This window comes from Melanotaenia boesemani, chromosome 7 (assembly GCF_017639745.1).
Source record: "Melanotaenia boesemani isolate fMelBoe1 chromosome 7, fMelBoe1.pri, whole genome shotgun sequence".
NCBI lineage: Eukaryota > Metazoa > Chordata > Actinopteri > Atheriniformes > Melanotaeniidae > Melanotaenia > Melanotaenia boesemani.
The window spans coordinates 28,796,261-28,817,833 of record NC_055688.1 but is presented as its reverse complement, the minus strand read 5'-3'; the positions used below and the strand labels follow the sequence as shown (position 1 = coordinate 28,817,833).

The following is a 21,573-nucleotide window of genomic DNA, read 5'->3' as shown; positions in this document are numbered from 1 at the left end:
AGTTCTTCATGTATGGCACTGCCAGGTTCAAACATCAAGGAGAAGAAACCATAACCAGAGAGCTTGTTTGAATGAATAAACATCGCTGCAGGATCCTTTCCATGGTTTGGATAAATGGGTTCAAAGGCAGAAGCAAACGTGTTATTATGCAAATCATAAACAGAAAATGAATAATGTGAAGTAAAAATTTGGTAAAGACACTGAATAGCTCATAGTCTTATGAATACATCACTAGTTAAACACATTAAAAGCAACTTGATTGCACACACAGGCAGTGGAAAGTGGCTTGCAGTACAGTTTGCTAAGTTAATTGGGCAGAATTTAATATTACAGCTGGATAATGAAAATTACACAGGAATTTTTTAAGAACTTTCATATGTTGTCTCCATTGCTTGAACTGAATAAGACTGAATTGCATTTTTACCCTCTGAAGATAAAATTAAAAGAAGAAAGATTCCCCAACAAACCACATAATTGCAATAAAGAAACACATTACAGAACAATGATGAAAGGTTCACTGCAGCACTGGATTCTGGACAAGTATTTGAAAATCAATATTATGGATATTATGGCCACCTTAATCATTATATCAAATTGAAAAACAGGATTTTTAAAGGCGTTAAAATGCAAGAAATCTCAATCTCTCCCTACCATTTAAGTGAATACTCTCAAATTAAACCTGAGAGCTTAATTTTTCAATTTTTAATTTAAAAATTAATAAATAAATAAAACATAATAATAATAATAATTATTATTATTGTTTTTATTTTATTATTAATATTATTTATTATTATTATTAGTAATAGTAGTAGTATTATTATTATTTTATTTATTTATTTATTTTGCTGTTGTAATGCATTGAGTGAGTTCACATTATTTCTCTGATCCTTTCACATAATATTAACGCTATGAGCATCTTTACCTTAACAAACACATTAAGATAATAACATAAACTGTTTAACAATGTAATAAAGCCATGTTTTATATATGTGGCCAAAAATAATTTTTCTCGAATTTTGTCCCAGCTCTGTTTTGAGGACGTTTGATCGCGATGTTTTCACCCCTCAGCTGTAGGTGGAGCCAGGTTCGCGGTGTGCTGGATTCTGAAGAAGAAGAAAGTAAAAACCATAGAAGAAGACTTTATTTACTGCTGCTAAACAACAGCATCCTTTTACCACCGCTCATCGACGACAAGTTTTACGGGTTGTGGCTACAAATGTATTATTTTTAAGACTTGTAAAACATCTTCATGTGCTTACCGCAGTGGCGATGGTAAGAAATGGTTCAGAAGTTTTGATATTGCTGTTTTTTCTGCAAATATTTCCACAATTTTATTTAGTTAAGTTAAATCGATCAGTTATAAAGAGTAGGGTCATTGATAAATCATGAGGAATTGCGGCTATTGTTCATAAGACGTGAAGTAATGCAAGACTGTTCATCCTAAACCTGTAGATGGTCGGCAGGAGGAGGCTGCTTCCCTGTGTAGGTCTGGGGCTGTTTGCTGTCCTGTGCTGGGTTTGGGTCTCTTTCGCCTCTTTTCCTGATGAGCAGCTTCACCCGGAGGTCTTGGATGCTGTGGATCGAGGAGCCTTTCAGCCCCAGAGTGCTTTGCAAGATATGGAGTTTGCCTCCATCACTTCGTACAGAGGACCTGGTAACAGTGACCAGCGCAGTAATAAAGAGCTGCCTATTATCCTCTGGTGGAGCGGGGGACTTTTCCCACATTTTCCTGGTGACACTGAACGCATTGACTGCACCACGTCCTCCTGTCTGGTCACAAGCAATCGCAAGGTACCAAGCATCCTTAATCCTCTAAAACCCTTTTCTTTGAACAAAGATACTTGCATGCATAAGTAATAATTGTCATCTCAAATTGTTAACATATAAATCTTGATTTTGATCTTGAAAGGTCCAGCTGTACAAAAGGACCGCATCCATCATCTTTTATGGGACAGACTTCAGGACATATGAAGCACCACTCCCCCGGCTCCGTCACCAGACCTGGGCACTGTTCCACGAAGAGTCACCTATGAATAACTATGTCCTCTCTCACGGACCAGGGATAAGGCTGTTTAATTACACAGCCACGTTTAGTAGGGAGTCAGACTATCCCCTGACCCTGCAGTGGCTGCCTTCCCTGGAATATTTATTGGAGCCTGTAGCCATGTCTCTGGAGGAGAAGAACCGCCTGAGGAGGGAAGGCTTGGCTCCAGTGCTCTATATGCAATCTCACTGTGATGTACCATCAGACAGAGACAGATATGTCCAGGAACTTATGAAATATATTGAGGTACGGTGCTGAGAAAGCAACTCTGGAATCTGTGTATAGCAAATTTGATTTTTCAATTAGTAAAGAAGAAATGATCATTTTACAACCCACATGTAGCAGCACGATAGCTGATAAAGGTGACGGACGTAACACATGCAACGAACCTTAATATTATTAGATTTTGATGTAGCGTACTTACTCTAGTTTGAAAAGACAGTTGTTTCATTTCTTAAATATTATCAAAAGACCTTTCCTGTGTTGGATACTATTCACCGTAATATTTGTCATGCTAAATTTCACCAGATCTGTTCTTCATAATAGTGTTGCACTGCAGTTAAATCTTTAAATCCGAAATATTTCCACTCACACATTACACAGTAGAATAAAATCGTATATCTGATCCTTGAAACTGCTGCAAACCTCATAAATCTTGGCACAAAAAGTTAAGTTTTCCTTGTTTGCAGCTGTTTTCAGGACTGTCACAGGGAGAGCTTTGTACAAACTTTTTAAAGTGTCAAGAAGCTGACAGTTTTGTTTGAAAATAGTTTGCCTCTATATGTTTATATTTTAAAATCAGCGTACAGAAGAAGAACTCTCCTTGAGGCAGTGATACAGCACATTGAAAGTAGGTATGATACATTAAATTTCATTACAAGAGAAATCTTCTCTCTAACAAGTGAAAAGAGATGTTCATAAATCTGTTTTTAGAATGATGGGATGATGTCAGCCACCAAAATTTAATCATAGCTTCATATTTTCCAACAGTCGTGTCTTATTTTATTACTATAAATCTCTTCACAAATATGTCTTCTAACTGTTCAGCTCACCTTTCTTCTCTCTCGCCCATCATTCATCTCTCTGTAGGTCGACTCTTATGGGAAATGCTTGAACAACAAACCTCTTCCAGAACATTTAGAGGACACAGCCACCGCTACTGGCGAGGAACCCAAATTCATGAATTTTGTAGCACGCTACAAGTTCCACCTGGCCCTTGAGAATGGCCTGTGTCCAGATTACATGACAGAGAAGCTTTGGCGGCCTCTCCATCAGGGCTGCGTGCCCGTCTACCGAGGCTCCCCTGCGGTGGCCGACTGGATGCCCAATGACCACTCTGTGATAATCATCGATAACTTCCCATCACCTAAAGCTCTTGCTGAATTTCTCAGGCGTCTGGATGAGAATGATGATGAATATGCTCGATATTTAGAGTTCAAGGACCTCAGAAGAATTACTAACACTCGTTTGTTAGAGGCACTAGAGACCCGCGAGTGGGGAGTTAATGACATGAGTAAACCCAACTACTTAAATGGATTTGAATGCTATGTGTGCAACCAAGAGAATGCACGACTGGCAGCAGAAAAAGCAAACAGGAAAGCCCCTAAGAGGAACCCGCCTCCTCATCCCAAAATGGCCAATAACTCTCACATGGGCTGCCCATTGCCTAGCCCCGGATACGGAGACGTCCAAGACTTGCCTGCAGATGATGGGTGAGTTTGTCTAAAAATTTCCCCTCACCAGGTGTGAAAGCTTTCTATTTTCTGGACTTGTGAATAAAGAGAAAGTGAATAACAACGTCCCAAGGGAGGAGAAATCACCCTGTTTTATTAGTCTAATTAAAATATCCTCTGTGATGAGCCTAATCTGTTTGTATATGTGCCCACAGATGGTTGCAAATATGGCCTCAGGATTACTGGCAGAGCCTCGACCAAGCAGAGGGGCTGGAGTCTCTGATAAGAAATAACGAGTCAGACCCCTCTCTGCTGTGGAAGCACATCCAAAACATTGCTGTGAGCAGAGCCAGAGGAAAACACTGACACAGGCCTTGAAACAAACAGAGGATGGAGCACATCCAGCACAGCAAGAGGGGGAGGGTGTCCCATTTTATGCATTCCCTCTATTTAAATGATGGAATGAGGCGGACTTTACTCATATTTTTGCACTTGAGCCAAAATTCCTTTTCCATTTGTGAATTGTTTAGTTTCATTTTAACAAATTTTAATATTCTCTTTAGCTGACATGATACTTTGACGTTTGCCAAATTCACTGACAAGAAAATAATATTTTAAAACATTAAGATGTTAATTTTAGCTTGTTTTTTTTTTACCAGAACTGAGTTGCCTTTACTATGCTTTGCATAGTAAGCATCAGCTGAAGACAATGCAGTTGTTCCTGAGAGACAGGTTCTCATGGGAGGCAGCTTTCCACTGGACTGGTGCTGAGCCAAAGACTTGTCCTCTGTAGCCAGTGAGCACTGCCTCACTGTGTGTGAAGACCATCAGGACAGAAGCAAATTAACTGCAATCACTTCTTTACAGTTACGCAGCAGGTGGCTGATGGTTATTAGCTAAAGTCACATTTACATGCACTGCCACTTGAAGGGATGATGCAAGCACAATATTTTTGTGCAGAGGAATAAAGAAACGCTAAGCATAACCTTCTAGTGGGAAATCTCTACCACACTGACCGAGTTGCTCTCAAGAACAGCTTCACTCAGTTTTTGTGGTCAGTGCCTCAGATTATTGCCCTGATCATTTTCTATAGCATCACGCTAAGATGATCTTTATGTGCAATAATTTTTAATGTGATTTTCATGTTCATGTATGAGACTTCATGTGTTTTCCAGCACATTGCTTTTATATAATGTTTGTACCAGGATTTTATAAACCATTTTATTTAGTTAACAAAGCAATCAAACATGTCAACACATTATTTTGTATGAAGAAAAGTAAAAGAAGTAAACATAATATTGAACCCACTATCCAATGAGTCTGTACATAGATGTGTATGCAACACTTCTTCGACAGACAAATCCTTCATAACCAAGGCAAAAAAAAAAAAAATTACCACAAAAAAAAAAAAACAGGATTGTATTTGTTTGAGACATAAAAAAAAACATGTAAACTAATATAAGAATCCACAGGAAGTAATCTCATCATCATAAAGTATACTATTATGAAGTTAAAACAAATGCAAACTTTGTAAGCACATTTTCACTTTATAATTAAATGAACATGAAGGAAAAGTTTTGAAGAAGAGGCTGATGATGAGTTTTGATGATCAAATGATGGCAGCGTAGCAGTTCTCGCAGTGGACCTTCCCACCGTGTAGGAACATGTTGTAGATAAGGTCTCCCATAGGCTTTCTGCACACTTCACACTGAAAAAATGTCAAGAATGCCAATAGAACAATGTCATTAACAGTATGAAACAGCTGTAGCTTTGAAAACATGCAATACAAATACTGTGCAGACTGGAAACATGTAGCAACCATTCACCTCTATTTAAGTTATTAAAATATTCAGGTAACCTCATGAGATCATCAAAAGAATTTTATCTGAAGAGACAAGATACCTTGAAGCAGTCAGGGTGGCAGTTGATGTTCAGGTGATCAATGGTGATCTTAGCATCGTTTCCCACCTGCTCACCGCAGTACGTGCAGGTGGATGACAGCATAATGCTAAAAGAAAACAAAATGAAGTCAGGCTGACCATTAACTCTGGAGTGGCTCTTGCGCAACTGCAGCACTGTCTGGTTGAATAACCTGTGATTTTCAGTGTGTATGAGGGAATTTAATAAGTGTAAATAATCCTTTGATGTCCCTGCTTAGCCTCCTAATGAGCAGTTTTACTGGAATTTCTGTTCTGCTGCTTAACACATATCAAGTTGTGTCAGAACTGAAACTGAAAAGCAGGAGAAGGCAAGCTGTGGCTTATAGCTGGTTTAAAACAGGTTTGGGGAATGTGGCTGTTGCAAAGATAATGGCACGTAGGTCTAAGTGAGAGGTTCACATCAGGACGTGACTAGTGAAAACAATAACCTTGTGTAGAGAAAGCATTTCTAAACGGAACAAAAAATGTATCCAGTGCTGAAGCAACTGGATAAGATCAAAATAGTTTCAATGGTGCAAGTCTTGAAGATTACTTTGATGGTTAAGGGACATGTATCTGTGAAGTGTTTTACAGAGACGAAATATCTGAAAGCATCTATGTTTCTAAGATTCAGTAAAACCATTAAAAGAATCTGAGAGAAACTAGTGAAAGCAGTTAAAATATGACTGAAGCCAGCAGGTAAATTATAAATTTAAGATGTGAAAATCGATGAAAAGAGAAAATAACTTCAATGTAACTCATTAAAACCTGGGGTGAGGCATTTGTTTGTTACCTTGAGAAACTAGAGGGGCTGCTGTAAGAGTAACTGGCAGAGCTTGAAGCCAAATGATCTGACCCACTATGGAAACAAAAGCAATGAGACGATCATGATCAGATCATTATTTAATATCTGTATTATTACTAGTTTAAATAATTCTTTGATCGTACCTGTCGGTGGTGTCGGTGAGATTATGCAAGGACAGCTCAGTTGCATTAACATACTCCTTCACATAAACAAACCCCCTAAAACAGAGTCAGGTGAAGCAGTGAGTTGAAATGCACAGTTTAAAAAGTTGCAGCTCTAGTTTAACTTTCTTGTTAGTAAAATTGCTCACTTTTTGGTTTCTGGAGTTTGGAAAAGCTGCTCCTCTTTTTCCACAGTCCTGGAATAGCTCACAGATTTGGAAAGAGAGCACAGCAGCATTAGTCTCATCTTTTACTCACTGACAACAGGACAGTGATGGGTTATACAGAAGGACCTGTCTAATACACGCGCCTTCATTTTCTGCTATTGCTTGTTAATGGCAGGCTTTTAGCAGGCTGTGATTTGACAGAAGGACATCTCTTATCATCATCAATCTGACATCTGGAGGCTGGTAATTAGAGGGAGGAAATGAGGGCAAATTGAAAGACAATGGCATAGCCGATCTTGTCATTAAACTTCAGTAATGGAGATGATTTGGGAATTTGTCAAGCAGGAGTTGCAGGTAAGCAGCTGTGCTCCCACCGGGTTTGATCTAAATCTCTTTTACTATGACGTCTATCTTACAGAAACGAAACTGGTCCTATTCCATGAAAGTGAACAAAAAAAAACTCACATGACCTAAATTATAACTGTTATACATCAAATGAGAAACAGATTTAATTTTTAACATCCTAGCTTAGAATTTATAGTTATAAAAGACAAAAGGCTCCAGTTAAGGCAAGTGTCTTTACAAAAGAAAGAAAACCAACAGACCAAAGAGTAGAAAATAACACTCTGGAGAAAATCTACTTCCATTATGCTGTGTGATTTTAACAAGATCATAAACTTACCGATCCATAACAGGCTCTGGCTCTCTTTGTGTCTCTCTGGAAAGTCAAGAAAACCTTGTAAGACTTTCATTGTAACCCACAGCCATCAATAAAGAATTCTAGTTTTTGTGTCTGTATGACGTGGACCTCCTTGACTATTGAACAGGTGTGGTTTGTTTGCTATCGTTCTGCAGCATTGCCTCATCTTCAGCCTCCCCCTGTTCAGTGTAGTTGTGAAAATCACCTATATAACCCCTGATGCATTTAAATATTTCTAATCTAAGTTTTTAATCATAAGATACAAGTTTTAAGAAAAACTCTTTCTCAACCTGATAGTGGTGATGCTTGTGGTTGCCTGTGCGTCTTCAAGGCTGCAAAACATAAGATAGAGCCAATTTAAGTTTAGAACAGCAGACGAAGAACATGCACTTAAGTTTTATGTTATGCATTTGTGTTTAAAAAGATTTTTAATGTGTTTTTATGAGCTCAGCCATAATGGAGATACCCTTCTTCTTCTTCCTCCTCCTCCTCCTCATTTGTCATAGTGGTGATTGTATAAACAGTGGGTGATGTCCATCTGTTCCATGGGGAGTCATTTTTAGTAGATCTTGAGCACAAACAAGGACATGATCATGATATGAGAGGATAGCATATTCACACTCTGTCCATTCTTTTAAAAAAAAAATGAAGAAGGGGGCCCGAGGGGGATCTGTTTACCATAGTCGTGAAGGAAAGTTGTAACAAATATCTGACCTAATTTTATCAGCATCAGTGCACAATATCTTCTGGCTCAGCAAGTAGAAGCTATAAGAGCCTTGTTACTTCACCGGGGTGAAAGGAAAGGAGGTTATGGGGATAAAAGGCACCAATGTGCACCCAGAGCTTTCAGTGAAAAGACGACTTACTTTCGCTCAAACATGATCAGTGTGTGTTGATCTTCAGCTTGGCCTTCTGCTTCTGGTTCATCTTCTTGGCTGGGATAGGACATACATTGAAAGGCTTTTAGCTGGAAATGGGCATGCATGGCTGGAAAAATAGAGGAGAATGCTGTGTGGAAGTGGAAGATGGGAATCAAGTGTGTCATTACCTCTCTTCTGAATAAGTCTGCTGAGGGTTGCTCGCTTCCCCTGTACGTGTCCCGGGCTGCTGAGAACTTGGTCTACCAGTGAAGAAAGAGGATGCAGGAGTCATGTCACGCCAGATCCTGTAGCTTCACTCTGATAAATAACACAGTTGTGCACTGGGTGCAGATTATTACCTTGTGGTGTTGGTGTTGATAGGGATTATGTCATCTGCAAGGGATTCTAGTGCGTTACTGCTCATGCTGTCAAAGATGCATAAGAGAAAAACATTAGAATAAATTAAAAAGCCGCTGCACTCACAGTGAACATGACAAACCCACATCAGGCTTATTTTATTACAAATTATGCATAAATAAATGCATGACTCATGATGATTAATGCAAGAGATATGATGAACCCCTGTTGCTCACTACTAAGTAATTATTAGCTCAAAGTGGATTTATGTGATTATTTCACACTTAATAGATTATTAGAGAATGAATGCAATTTCAATTATTTGTTGTTATTATAAAAACTAGTATATGTTGTTTTACAGTTTACTGGGAAAGCCTCTGGTGCTTCGTGTGATCAGTGAGTCACAAAGAAACAAAAACTTGCTTCTGATTTTACATTGTTTTCAAAGTGGCCTCATATTTTTTATGGAAAAAGGTACAATTCCTCCGACAGAGTAGCTCATCACAAGCATGAAATTGAAATGCATCTTGTGGAAATGTGAAAAACAGCTAATTTGGTAGCATATCAATGAATGATTTAATAAATGTAGGGATGCAACTAATGTTTCATTCTCCATTTCCTGCAGTTTTCCATTTTAGTCCTGTGATGAACTGGAAACCTGATCAGGATGCAGTCACCTTCTCCTCTCATCAGCTATCACAAAAAGCTAACAACTTCTAGATGGATGGATGGATGGATGGATGGATGGATGGATGGATGGATGGATGGAAGAACTAATTCATTAGTAAAAACCACTAGTCGATCACAATATCTAAGAGCAAATGGTAAAGTATCCAGATGCCTGAAATTGGCCCTCTACAGTTTGAAAATTTTCAAATGTTTGATACTTTTGCTTAAAAATTAATTAATTAGCTAATTATCAAAATTGTTTTTTGCTCAAATCTGCTTCTAAAAAGAAACAGTGGATTAATAAATGCTGAGCATATTACATCGTTTTCTATTCAATTACAGATAAAGTTAATGAGAACTGGTTTACTTTATTTCTGGGCTTAAACTTTTGTTCTCCTTGGATGATGGTGATGAACTGTGGAATAAATAGATAAAAAAGAGAAATCAACATGAGCATATTAACAACTGTAGCGGCAATCTCTGAACAAGATTGCAAGATAACTCCCGGTTATGAATAATGATTATTGCATTAGCTCATAAAAAGCAGCTGTTGTATTGATGAGGATATTATGCAGAAACATGACAGTGTCAGGGCTGCAAACAGAGGTTAAGGTATAGAAACGTGGGAATTTGCATCATCATTGCCGTACCTGTTGATGGAAATATCAGAGAAGGGCTGGAGCAGGTCAGAAGAGCTGCAATAGAGAAAAGTGGCTCATAATCAGAAACTGCTGCATTATGCATGCTGAGATGCTATCTGGCTGGCTGGAAAGCAGCCGCAGCTCCAAACCAATATGATTACTTGTTATGGGACGTGGTCCCTATCGGATATGGATCAAATGGATCAGCCGAGCTGAAAAACAATTTCACACTGATTTCACTCTCAATTGTCAGTATGGCCCATCTTGTGTTAGAGGAATTCTGATCACATTGACTCATAATGGAAAGATTTAATGCAGTTTGAATGGTAAAAATAAAGAGGGACCGAAGGCCAAACTAATCAGAATCTGGAATGTTTTGGCTAAGTAGAAAGACATTTGTGTACTTTTGCAATAATAAATCCTTATACACAATTCACAATGTCAAAAGGCAGATAATTTAATAATAACACAATGTGTGTATTAAAGTCTGTCTACTTTAGGAGAGTAAGAATTTGAGTTTGTTTTTTTCACTTGGTGCAAATGAAGAAAATATTCTGTAAAATTCTCCTGTAAGATCACCACTTACCAAGGATAAGAAATAGAAAGTACACCATTAAAAACAAAACAAAAAAAATCGACAGGGCCCATGTATGCATAAAAAAGATCATCCAATGCTTCCCATGACTTTATTTAGTCAACAAAAATGAAGTGAAAACTTTTATTTATGCGCAGAACTTGTAGGGTTCCAACACAGCAGTTCAGTCAGTTCGAGATCTGGACTTTAACTGGTCCATTGCAGCACCTTGATTCTTTACTTTTTAAGCCATTCTGTTCTGTAGATTTGCTGTGTTTGACATAATTATCATATCGCATGACCCAAGTTTTGGAACGTTCAGATCATCATCCCTCCAACTACTGAGCCTGACAGTATGAGCGGTATGTTTTTATCTTTTGGAATTTCTCTGAGCATAACATAGTTGAATTTGGACTGGACATCCCTTGCTGGGTAAACTGGCAACAGCATTGAGTGGGTTCCAATTGTTAATAATTTTTCTCACTGTAGATTGATGGACTCCAGTTTGTTTGGAAATGACCTTATTACTTTTCCCATTTTGATGGGCAGCAGCAGTTGCTTCCCTGAGGTCATTGCTGGTGTCTTTCCTCCTTGGCATTATATTAATACACACTTGAATACTCCAGGCCAGAGCTTCTACTTTTATAGAGGTGATCACAGTTGCTGATTATCAATGCTCTGCATTTTGGTTTAGTTTTTGTTCCATACATATTACATGGTATGTGTTGCTTATTTGCAGTTGTATTTATTTTAAGACTTGTTGTGGACCAGACATAGAAGATGCATAGCTTTATAGGTGAAAGAGAGTGTACTTTCTTTTTTACATGCACTAAGCTCATATGTGACATGGCAGTAAATAAAGAACACTGATTCAGTGACCGTGGTCATCACATGTGAGTTCCAGTGATCTTCATTGTTCTCTTGGCTGAACGGTGGTGAGACAGAAAAGCAAGAGGTTGGTAGGGATGAACAGCTTGATAAGAAGAGAAAAAAGGCCAAGTAAAGGTTACTGTAGCTGTTCTCATACACTATTTACAGTGGTCGTCCATTAGGAAAGCTTCAAACCCACTGAACTATTTAACAAGTATGGGGACCATCTGAATATAGAGCAGGATTTTTCTTTGTGTACGCTGAATACTTTTGTCAAGAGTGATCACAGCTTTGGTCGTTACAGGGGGTGTCTGAGGGGCCGATGTGCAGCACAGTTGCAAACAGAGCTAGCATAAATCATTACAAGGCATATCTGAGCAGAATGCACTTCTTAGAGAGAACAGCTCTGCACAGATAGATAATTGTTTAAGAGCAGCCTGTCATCTCCCTCTACCTTTGTGTTTCCTTGACTGTCTCATCTGTCTGCTTCTCCTCCTCTCGCTCCATGTTGAGACTAGTTAAACAAAACAAAGCCACAATACTAATCAGTAAAGAACATTCTCTTTCTACTTCCAGTCGCAGTGCCGATAAAAAGCAGCTTTCAGTTGCAAAGTATTAGTCATTTGCTACAGGAATCTGGGACTTTGTTGCTAACATGGAGCAAGGGATCCAAGAAGTAGATTTTTGGGTCACACTTGGAGTTTTACAAAGATTTTACAACTCAGAGAAGCGGAAGTAATAAGAGAAATTGTTGATTCAGTTGGAGGAAGAGATAGGAAGCTCAAATGTCACTTGTCAGACTTTCTCACCTGCGTGCCTCTGTATTGATTACATTGGCCAGAAGATCCAGGGTGCCACTTGTCTTTACTGGGTTGCACTCACTAAAGATATCAGAAACAAAAGTGAGAGATGAGTTTGTGTGCTTGTTTTTTTTTAAACTGGTAAGTTAAAGTGATAATTTGTTCTGACAAGGGAACTATTGATTTTCTACTGAAGAAGGAATTATTCTTCACATGTTTGTATTAGCAGTTAGGTGGGAAAGAGCTCTGCTTCCTGTACCTGTCTAGTCCACTAAGCAAATCCTGACTCCAGCATCCTGGGCTGGAGGGAACAGGCACTGCTGATTCTTCTGGACTGCGGAGGCGGAAAGAGGAAGCAGAGAAGTTGATGAACAAAGAGGGATTTAGGAATCAGATGAGATTTCAGAGCTGCTTTAGAGCAGACCAGTAAAGGCTAAGTAGATGGATGCTATAGGAGGTTCAACAGTGCCACCCCATGGAAAAGATTCAAATAGTTCCCAGTGTGAGAACTGCTTAATAACTGCACCATCAGTATTCGTGTATATTTAACAAACCCATCACTGAGGCCCAGGAGATCATCTGTTAATGGTTCGCCATTGCTGCGTGATGGAGCTGGACCCTGCCCAACACTACAGAGAGAACGAGGGGGGGAAAAAAACTGTATATTAGTGCACCTGTTTTGGCAAATAAGTAAATCTCTTCATCAGATATTTTGTTCTGTTTTCAATCAAGTGTAATTTGAGACGCCCTTGTTATTTAAGGCACCTGAGATTAAGATGTGTGTTATTTGGTAATTACTCTGAAGTCAAAACAATAGCAATTTAACCTTATTTGTTTCTTGCCAAGTGATGCAATGCAATGAGCGAGGGAGTTGTCGATTTTGTACCTGTCCTCTGTGTTGCAGCTTTCAGCTGAGCCTCCTTCTTTCTTTGCCAGCACCAGCTCACCACCCTTAAAGCTGGAGGGAAAATAAACTCTCATGATCAGATGAGCATATTACTAAGGCTGTGGGCAAAATTATGCTGCTGCCAGGGAATTTCTTTTTCATATTGTTTCATGCAGCTTTCATAGTTTTTTTCTTAGGTTTATATATATATATATATATATATATATATATACCTGGATAAACTTGTGTCAAAAGAAATTAAGGTGTCCGACAAGGCAGAGAGCGTGTCAACACTGGAGCTGTGAAAACAGATAGACAACAAACATGTAATTCCAGGGCAGCTTTCAATTTTACACGAGAAAGAATGAGAGCAAACACATCATGAACATGCACAAATAAACCACCACCTGAAAGCACATTTAGAGCTTTACTTATGCAATGTTATGTTACTCTGATGCAATGATGAAGCTAATAATTTTTGCTTTGCTAGATTACTGAATAATCAAAACTAATGCATTAAAATGGCATCTTGTGATGGTTGGTGATTTTTCTTTTTTTTTCATTACTTGGTGGTTGAATATGTGACATAACATTTAATGATTATAATTAAAGTATTTTCCCTCCAGTGTATTGGGGTGGACATATAGCGTAGCATAACCACTCTCAAGTTGCAATTAAAAAGCTTAAGTTCATTTTAGTCACAGATGTTTTGATATAAAATTCAGCAACATTTTTTTGGGGAAATCTGACCTTGGTTCAGGAGCTTGCTTAGATTGTGGCTCTAGCTTTGGCTCTGGTTGAGATTTTGTCTTCACTGTGAGGTCTTTTACAGCAGACTGTGGCACAGGTGATACTGGAGCAGGTGAGACAGGGGCAGGAGATGCTGGAGTGAGAGACACTGTTGAACGAGGCACTGGAACAGGTGACTCTGGGTCAGTTGAGCGTGCGATGGTTGAAGGTGGGACAGAAGATGCTGGCTTAGTCGAGTCTGGTTTGTTTGAAGGTGGAACAGAAGATGCTTGCTTAGTCGAGTCTGGTTTGTCTGAAGGTGGGACAGAAGATGCTGGCTTAGTCGAGTCTGGTTTGTCTGAAGGTGAAACAGAAGATGCGGGCTTAGTCAAGTCTGGTTTGTCTGAAGGTGGGACAGAAGATGCTGGCTTAGACAAGTCTGGATTGTCTGAAGGTGGAACAGAAGATGCTGGCTTAGTCGAATTTGGTTTGTCTGAAGGTGAGACAGAAGACACTGGCTTAGTCGAGTCTGGTTTGTCTGAAGGTGGAACAGAAGATGCTAACTTAGTTGAGTCTTGTTTGTCTGAAGGTTGAACAGAAGATGCTGGCTTAGTCGAGTCTGGTTTGTTTGAAGGTGGAACAGAAGATGCTGGCTTAGTTGAGTCTGGTTTGTCTGAAGGTTGAACAGAAGATGCTGGCTTAGTCGAGTCTGGTTTGTTTGAAGGTGGAACAGAAGATGCTGGCTTAGTCAAGTCTGGTTTGTCTGAAGGTGGAACAGAAGATGCTGGCTTAGTTGAGTCTGGTTTGTCTGAAGGTGGAACAGAAGACACTGGCTTAGTCGAGTCTGGTTTGTCTGAAGGTGGAACAGAAGATGCTGGCTTAGTTGAGTCTGGTTTGTCTGAAGGTGGAACAGAAGACACTGGCTTAGTCGAGTCTGGTTTGTCTGAAGGTGGAACAGAAGACGCTGGCTTAGTCGAGTCTGGATTGTTTGAAGGTGGAACAGAAGACGCTGGCTTAGTCGAGTCTGGTTTGTTTGAAAGTGGGACAGAAGATGTTGGCTTAGTCGAGTCTGGTTTGTCTGAAGGTGGAACAGAAGACGCTGGCTTAGTCGAGTCTGGTTTGTCTGAAGGTGGAACAGAAGACGCTGGCTTAGTCGAGTCTGGTTTGTCTGAAGGTTGAACAGAAGACGCTGGCTTAGTCAAGTCTGATTTGTCTGAAGGTGGAACAGAAGACGCTGGCTTAGTCGAGTCTGGTTTGTCTGAAGGTGGGACAGAAGACACTGGCTTAGTCAAGTCTGATTTGTCTGAAGGTGGAACAGAAGACACTGGCTTAGTCGAGTCTGATTTGTCTGAAGGTGGGACAGAAGACACTGGCTTAGTCAAGTCTGATTTGTCTGAAGGTGGAACAGAAGACACTGGCTTAGTCAAGTCTGATTTGTCTGAAGGTGGAACAGAAGACACTGGCTTAGTCGAGTCTTGTTTGTCTGAAGGTGGGACAGAAGACGCTGGCTTAGTCGAGTCTGGTTTGTCTGAAGGTGGAACAGAAGATGCTGGCTTAGTCGAGTCTGGTTTGTCTGAAGGTGGAACAGAAGACGCTGGCTTAGTCGAATCTGGTTTGTCTGAAGGTGGAACAGAAGACGCTGGCTTAGTCGAATCTGGTTTGTCTGAAGGTGGAACAGAAGATGCTGGCTTAGTTGAGTCTGGTTTGTCTGAAGGTGGGACAGAAGATGCTGGTTTAGTTGACTCTGGTTTGTTTGAAGGTGGGACAGGAGACTCTGGAGTAGGTGAAATTTTTGATGGTGGTAAAAGTTTAACCAGTGGGGTGTCAAGCTGCCCTGAGATTCCTGACTCCTTGGGTTGTGGCTCTGTAGAAGCCACCTTATCCACCTTGTCGAAACCTTGTTTCACATATTGAAGTGGGTCTTTTTCCTTCACAGACTGCAGAAGGAGGTCACCTTTCACAGGTTCTGGCATGCCTTTCTCCACCTTTGGAGCCTCTGGCTCATTAACAGCCAAATCAACAGATGTCTTCACACCTCTGTAAACCACACAAGCGATGAATAAAAGTGAGGGGGCCAAAATCACTCTTCATTAGTGCACTGGATTAGAAGGATGGCACAAGACTTACATATTCTGTGGTTTGGGCTGGGGCGTAGTGGCAGCAGATGTGGCAGAATCAACGGGGGATGGAGACTCATTGTTGGCAGGAGCTGGAGTCTCAGTGCTCTCATCATCAGAAATCTCCACCCTGCACAGTCACACACTTACATGTATGAGCTGATGTGTAGAATTAGAACACAGTAGAACAGATAGAGAAACATTTGAGCCAGTTTTGTGAGCTTTTTTGGCTCTAGACTCAAAGACATTAAAAGAAGCATTTACCTTGTAGCCACAAATGATGGACTGTTGTTGGTCAGTGATGTATCTGGTGATGTTTCTTTAGCTCTAAGGTTTTTCCACAAATACACACACACACACACACACACACACACACACACACACACACACACACACACACACACACACACACACACACACACATACACACACATCTCATTAATACCCTAAAGTCTAGTATAAATAAACATATAATAGTAAAAATTCCTCAATATGTAGGAAGTGTCATTATTATGAGCTCTAGTGTCAGGTTGAAGTATAAGCTCAGCATCAGGGGAGTGATATTAGACATACGTACTCATATTTCTTAGCAGCAGAAAGCACATAAGACCGCTTCTTGACTGAAGATATCGTCAGAACATTACTAGCGGCCTCTGTCCTGCAAAATGAATCATTGTGATGTTAATGTAATCTCTGTCCTCAGTGTGAGACTCCAGCATGTGAGGAAAGTCATACCGTTTTTCCTGCTCCTCTGGGCTAAGCTGTCCCTCCTGGTTCTCTGAAGTGGGCCTCACAGTATGGGGGGCTCTACAGAGCAGAAACATGATTTTATATATATATATATATATATATATATATATATAAATATATATATAAAATACACTCTCAGTCAGCTGCCAGCCGTGAAGTGAAAATCAGATTTGCACACTCACATTTTCTTGTAGCTCTCTGAAGGTTTTTTGGTGAATTGTGTTGTTGTGCTGAAATAAAACAAGATTACAATTAATTTGAAAAGCAGTATTTTGGGAATTATCTCTTGCTATGCTTTTAAATTCTGCATTTTTTCAAGGAAAGATGCTTTTACTTAATGCCATTAGATGTTGTGGTAGAAGCAGTGTTGTCTAGTTTTGTGAAAATGCCCCTGGAAAAAAAAAAATCATTTACTATAATTTACCTACTAATATATATTGTTTCATTTCTGTGTCTAGATTTCCACGTCTGCTTATAATTAGGGTGTCTGGTCTAAAAGGACTGGCTAAATCTTTGATTTTTATGTTTCTGAGTAAAAATTTTAAAGATACATTTAACCACTGTCACCCACCCACTGTCTTTTACCTGATCAGGTATCCTGGTGTTGCTGCTTTACTGTAAGTTCAAAACAGAGATTTGTTATTGGTGTAGTGATGTTTCTAAGAGCTTGAGTGGGAGAATCTGTTTACCTCTCAGTGTCAGATGTTGCAGGTGGTGGGGACTTTGTTGGTGAGGAAACTGGGCTTGTGTCATTAGGCGCTTCGTTCATGCGACTGGCTCTAACTTCTGCTACCCTAAAAGGATGCACAATAAATTTGGTTTCATCCACTCAAGTGAGTACAATGGATTTGATGTCCTAATAAAAGAAGTGGTTTACCAAGGTTTCTCCTCCGGAGTTTTATCCTGAGGTTCATCTCGACGCTGCAACCAGCTGGCATCTCCCTTCAGCTTGGTCCGGACTTTGGTGGTACGAAAGACAGCTGCTCTGTCTCCCTCTGAGATAAAAGAAATGATACACACTGTAGGCCGCATCATAATTGCATCTTAATCATTGTTTGCTTGAAAGCATTTGAGATCGCAGTCGTCTTTGGACTGACACAGAGCATAATCAGCTACTTGTAGTTTGCATTAAAGGCTATTATTTATTTAATTTTTTTAAAATCTTTTCTTCTCTCTCTTTTAAAGTAGGGTCATGTGAAGTACGAGTACTTTGTGTTTTACTTGCAGTACTTACTGATCAGTGCATTTTCAGTTTGGAGAAGCAGGATAGAATCTGATGGAAAACTAAGTAACTACTTACTGTCACTCAAAACAAGGCCAACACAAATGCATGTTTTTGCTAATAAAACTTCAATCTTAAAAAGTACAAAGATAGCACTATATTGTGAATTTTTGCACCATATTGATTTTTTATTTGACAATAACACTGACTGCTATCATGCTTACACAATGTTGGAACTTGTTGCAACATGGACCAGGACAAGATAAATAATCCGATAGAAAAAATCCAGAATATAACTAAGGTTATAAGGATAAGGTTTATCTTTATTTAGGTGGAAAAAGTCAAGTCATCCCTCCTGACTGAGTAAATGTAGACCCCATTAAACAGATGTTAGCTTGGCCCCAAAAGAATTCCTCCTTGCCTCTCCAAACAGAGCGCTCTGACTAAAGGTAAAATACCAACTACACCCATTCCCCTGTAAGGAGCTCATGTTACTCTTTTGGAGATTTGAACATTTTGTTGACAAGTTTCCGCAGAGAAAGTTACTTTCCTCCTCTAAAAATAACGTTATTTAACAGCCTTAAACTACTCTTTTATAGTACAGGATTTTTAGGGGTGGAGTCTTTAAGACACAGGAGCTAAAATGGAGCATTTTACACAAAAAGTGGCCTGACATCATTACCCTTTACCTTTAACTTGGTTACCAATAGCCGATTACCTGGTTATCCATAATATGAAAACCATAATGTATTTGTGAACATCACAACATGTGAACCTATTCTAGGAGACCCTCAACATAAAATCATGAACCTGCAAGTAAGACTAAATATATGGCTTATAAAATCTAAAAAAAGAGAGAGAGAGAAAACTGCACATATCTGTACAGAGGCATTTATTAGCTTCCACTGTCTGAGAAACATCATTTCACACTCAAATGATCAGTTTTCTTACCTTTTGACATGGTCTTTCCAGGGGGGTTCTGCTTTCTGTACAGGATGCCTGCAAATATATTAGTGACAGCCTTCTTGTGAAGAGCGGCATATAATTTTATAAGCAAAAAGCACCTTCAGTTGAAGTCAGTTCAAAATAATTCTTCCCACACTATGTCCACTCCCAATCAAGAGCATGTTTTGTCAGACATTCCTCAGTCTCATCTTTTAAACATGCAGACCATCCTGTCCTACCACTTTCCAAAAAGTTATGTTATTGCCAAACATTGTATGCACAGGTCAGCACAGAATTCTGTTCTCTTATTTCCAAATGAGTCAACCCCTCAGTTGTTTCTACTCAAGAATGAATTAATGAGGTAAAGCCAGCACTCCTAGGAATTACACAACTATTGCAAAACTGTGGAGTACTACCAGTTTCTCAGCCCAGATATTAACATCTCAAACTCCTGATCAGGCTGGAACAATTTATCTCAAGGATATTGCTCTGAATAGTAGTGACAGAGCAAACATACTAAGTGTGCAGAAAGCATATTTATTCTGGCTTTAGCACAACAGTCCACACAAGATAAATGATTAATGAAGAGCAACGACTTTTAAGGGAAGCACTGGAGCTTGATCGTCAACTCATCTGACTCACAGTCATGACAAACTCAAAAAATGAAAAGGCAAACAATGATAATCATCAGTTTAAACTGCCAACTAACCAAAGTACCTGTTAAATCACGTGAATAGCTATAATAATAATAACAAAAAAAAAAAAACCTGACTAGAGTACATACCTGATATCTCTAATACCCAGCTGAGCAATGTCCACTCAGTTAGGTAAGTGTGTCACTGAGTATGTCCAGTGTAAACGGAAAGAAAGTCTGTGGCTGTCTGACAGATGACTTGGCAAACAGGTGCGGGTGTAAGCACTAACAAGCCAAGCCAGTCAAGTTGGGTGGAAATGGATATGGGGTGGAGCAGTTTGCGTGTGTGCATAACAGAGGTTGCTAAGAACTAATTTTTTGTTTGCCACATCTGTGCTTTGTTCATTATATACCTGTCTCACAGGTGGCTGACAATCAGTTTTTGGAACGAGCAAAGCAAGTGGAAGAGGATGGCGAAGAGGCGCGCAGCATGGCGTACATAAATGAAGCGCCTGGCAGCAGCTTCTCCTGAGGGAATGCTCATCTCAAGCTCATTGGGGAGGAAAACCCAAGAAGCACACATACATCATTAAAATTAAGATCAAGAACACCACACAGAGCTGAACTGAGAAAACAGGGAGAATCATAACATAAAGGATAAGATTTACATATTGACAGTGTCTCCAACTTCTAATTTCAAGCTTTACATTTGATTTGCTAAAAAAAATAACTGTATAATTATAAACATCATGCTTTGAAGACCTCATTTCTTACAGACTGGAAAATGTCAGTTAAAAAAAAAACAGATAAAAGCCTTTTGTAAACAAAATGTTTATGTAAGTCTATGTAAGTGAATGTGTCGATGTTTGAAAAAGGCAAATATGTTCCAGTCCCTGTAATGATCAAGTATTTTTTTTCAGTACATACCGACTGAATGATCTGAGAAACTGACCACTAATTACACCCTTTAAAAACACAGCATAGAGATCAAACGATTAATGTGTTTCTATGAGACGCATGTTTACACAGAGACTTTTCAAACCAGAGAAAAGGAATGCATAGCACTGTACAGCATGTCAGAGAAAAAGGTGGAAGAAAAAAAACTGGCAAAGCTAAGAGATATAGTTTCACTCTGATAAACAGACTGGTTTAACTTTAGTATCTGCCTCCTTTTTTCCTATTTACAAGAAACCAGTCAGACAGCTTTGCCTTGCAGCTCTGACTCTAGCTGTGAATCATTAGGGTGCAAAATTAAAATGAGAATGCAAAGCACCTGAACATAACCCCCACCTTATTGTCACCACACCAAGATGTGGAATGGCAACAATGTTCCACCTAGAAAGACAAACCTGTGGAGTATCGGACACATTTAACACAGATACAGTCAAAATAAGGCTCTCTTGTGGTTTCAAATCCATCACTTTGACATGGTTTTAGATCTTTACCAATCTCAAAATGATTTGTTTCTTTGAACAGTTTAATGGTTTTTCTTAGTTGTAAAAACACACAAGTTTGTATGGCATTGAATGAAGTTTGTGTATGTTTATGATGGCCACACATTGACCCAAACATGCAAAATTACACCAGTTATTGAGACAATTACTCCATCTTGCCCAGTGTAGGGGATTGTACCTGGTCTTTGTGAAATAATCAACAAAGTCAACAAAATCAGCCAAAAAAAAAAAAAAAAACAAGGTTAATCTCATTCACTTTTCCTAAAACCTCTGAACTTTTGAGATGTGGGACATCTAGGGATCCAATATGGTGGTCTGGCACTTGTGTGTATTTTGATGTGAGGCCTCTGATTATTGAATTTGTTTCACTATATCACCTAGATAGATGTTTTGGGGATCTTAATCCCCAGCAAATTTTGTGGGTTAGGGTGTGGTGCATTGTCAAGCTGTAGAAAGCCACAGAACCAGTAGTTTGTTAGCTTATACTGTATGTTGCAAAGCAACATTCACATGAACGCCAACACCTAAAGTTTCCCATCAGCATTTCATATTGAAACAAGATGATCAATAATATTAATTTAAACTGTCAATCACTT

At 39.3% G+C, this 21,573-nt stretch overlaps 2 protein-coding genes across 7 annotated transcripts; one reads left to right on the top strand and one right to left on the bottom strand.

Moving 5' to 3' along the window:
* Positions 1 to 1,115: 1,115 nt before the first annotated feature.
* fut11 (fucosyltransferase 11 (alpha (1,3) fucosyltransferase)) lies at positions 1,116 to 5,025 on the top strand. Of its 2 annotated transcripts, XM_041990743.1 has the most exons (6): positions 1,116 to 1,272; positions 1,453 to 1,791; positions 1,910 to 2,290; positions 3,134 to 3,756; positions 3,933 to 4,056; positions 4,377 to 5,025. In XM_041990743.1, the coding sequence occupies exons 1-6, from the start codon at positions 1,270 to 1,272 to the stop codon at positions 4,380 to 4,382; spliced, it is 1,476 nt and encodes a 491-aa protein (XP_041846677.1). In that variant the 5' UTR covers positions 1,116 to 1,269; the 3' UTR covers positions 4,383 to 5,025. The 2 variants fall into 2 exon arrangements, with proteins under 2 accessions (XP_041846677.1, XP_041846676.1); XM_041990742.1 differs by having other exon boundaries at positions 3,933 to 5,025.
* Positions 4,925 to 21,418, bottom strand: znf185 (zinc finger protein 185 with LIM domain). 5 transcript variants are annotated; one of them, XM_041990736.1, is made up of 32 exons: positions 19,674 to 21,418; positions 18,896 to 18,943; positions 17,957 to 17,995; positions 17,600 to 17,717; positions 17,412 to 17,516; positions 17,308 to 17,337; positions 17,057 to 17,113; positions 16,905 to 16,952; positions 16,708 to 16,779; positions 16,550 to 16,630; positions 16,237 to 16,299; positions 15,983 to 16,102; positions 13,877 to 15,892; positions 13,360 to 13,425; positions 13,127 to 13,198; positions 12,795 to 12,869; positions 12,500 to 12,574; positions 12,250 to 12,321; positions 11,895 to 11,954; positions 10,006 to 10,050; positions 9,723 to 9,770; positions 8,689 to 8,754; positions 8,518 to 8,589; positions 8,336 to 8,404; positions 7,936 to 8,037; positions 7,760 to 7,801; positions 7,452 to 7,487; positions 6,752 to 6,808; positions 6,585 to 6,659; positions 6,430 to 6,495; positions 5,620 to 5,725; positions 4,925 to 5,425 (listed from the first exon to the last, which is right to left on the bottom strand). In XM_041990736.1, the coding sequence occupies exons 2-32, from the start codon at positions 18,903 to 18,905 to the stop codon at positions 5,327 to 5,329; spliced, it is 4,062 nt and encodes a 1,353-aa protein (XP_041846670.1). In that variant the 5' UTR covers positions 18,906 to 18,943; positions 19,674 to 21,418; the 3' UTR covers positions 4,925 to 5,326. The 5 variants fall into 5 exon arrangements, with proteins under 5 accessions (XP_041846670.1, XP_041846672.1, XP_041846671.1 ...); XM_041990738.1 differs by lacking the exon at positions 17,957 to 17,995; XM_041990737.1 differs by lacking the exon at positions 19,674 to 21,418 and having other exon boundaries at positions 6,752 to 6,799; positions 18,896 to 19,299.
* Between the last annotated feature and the right edge of the window lie 155 nt (positions 21,419 to 21,573).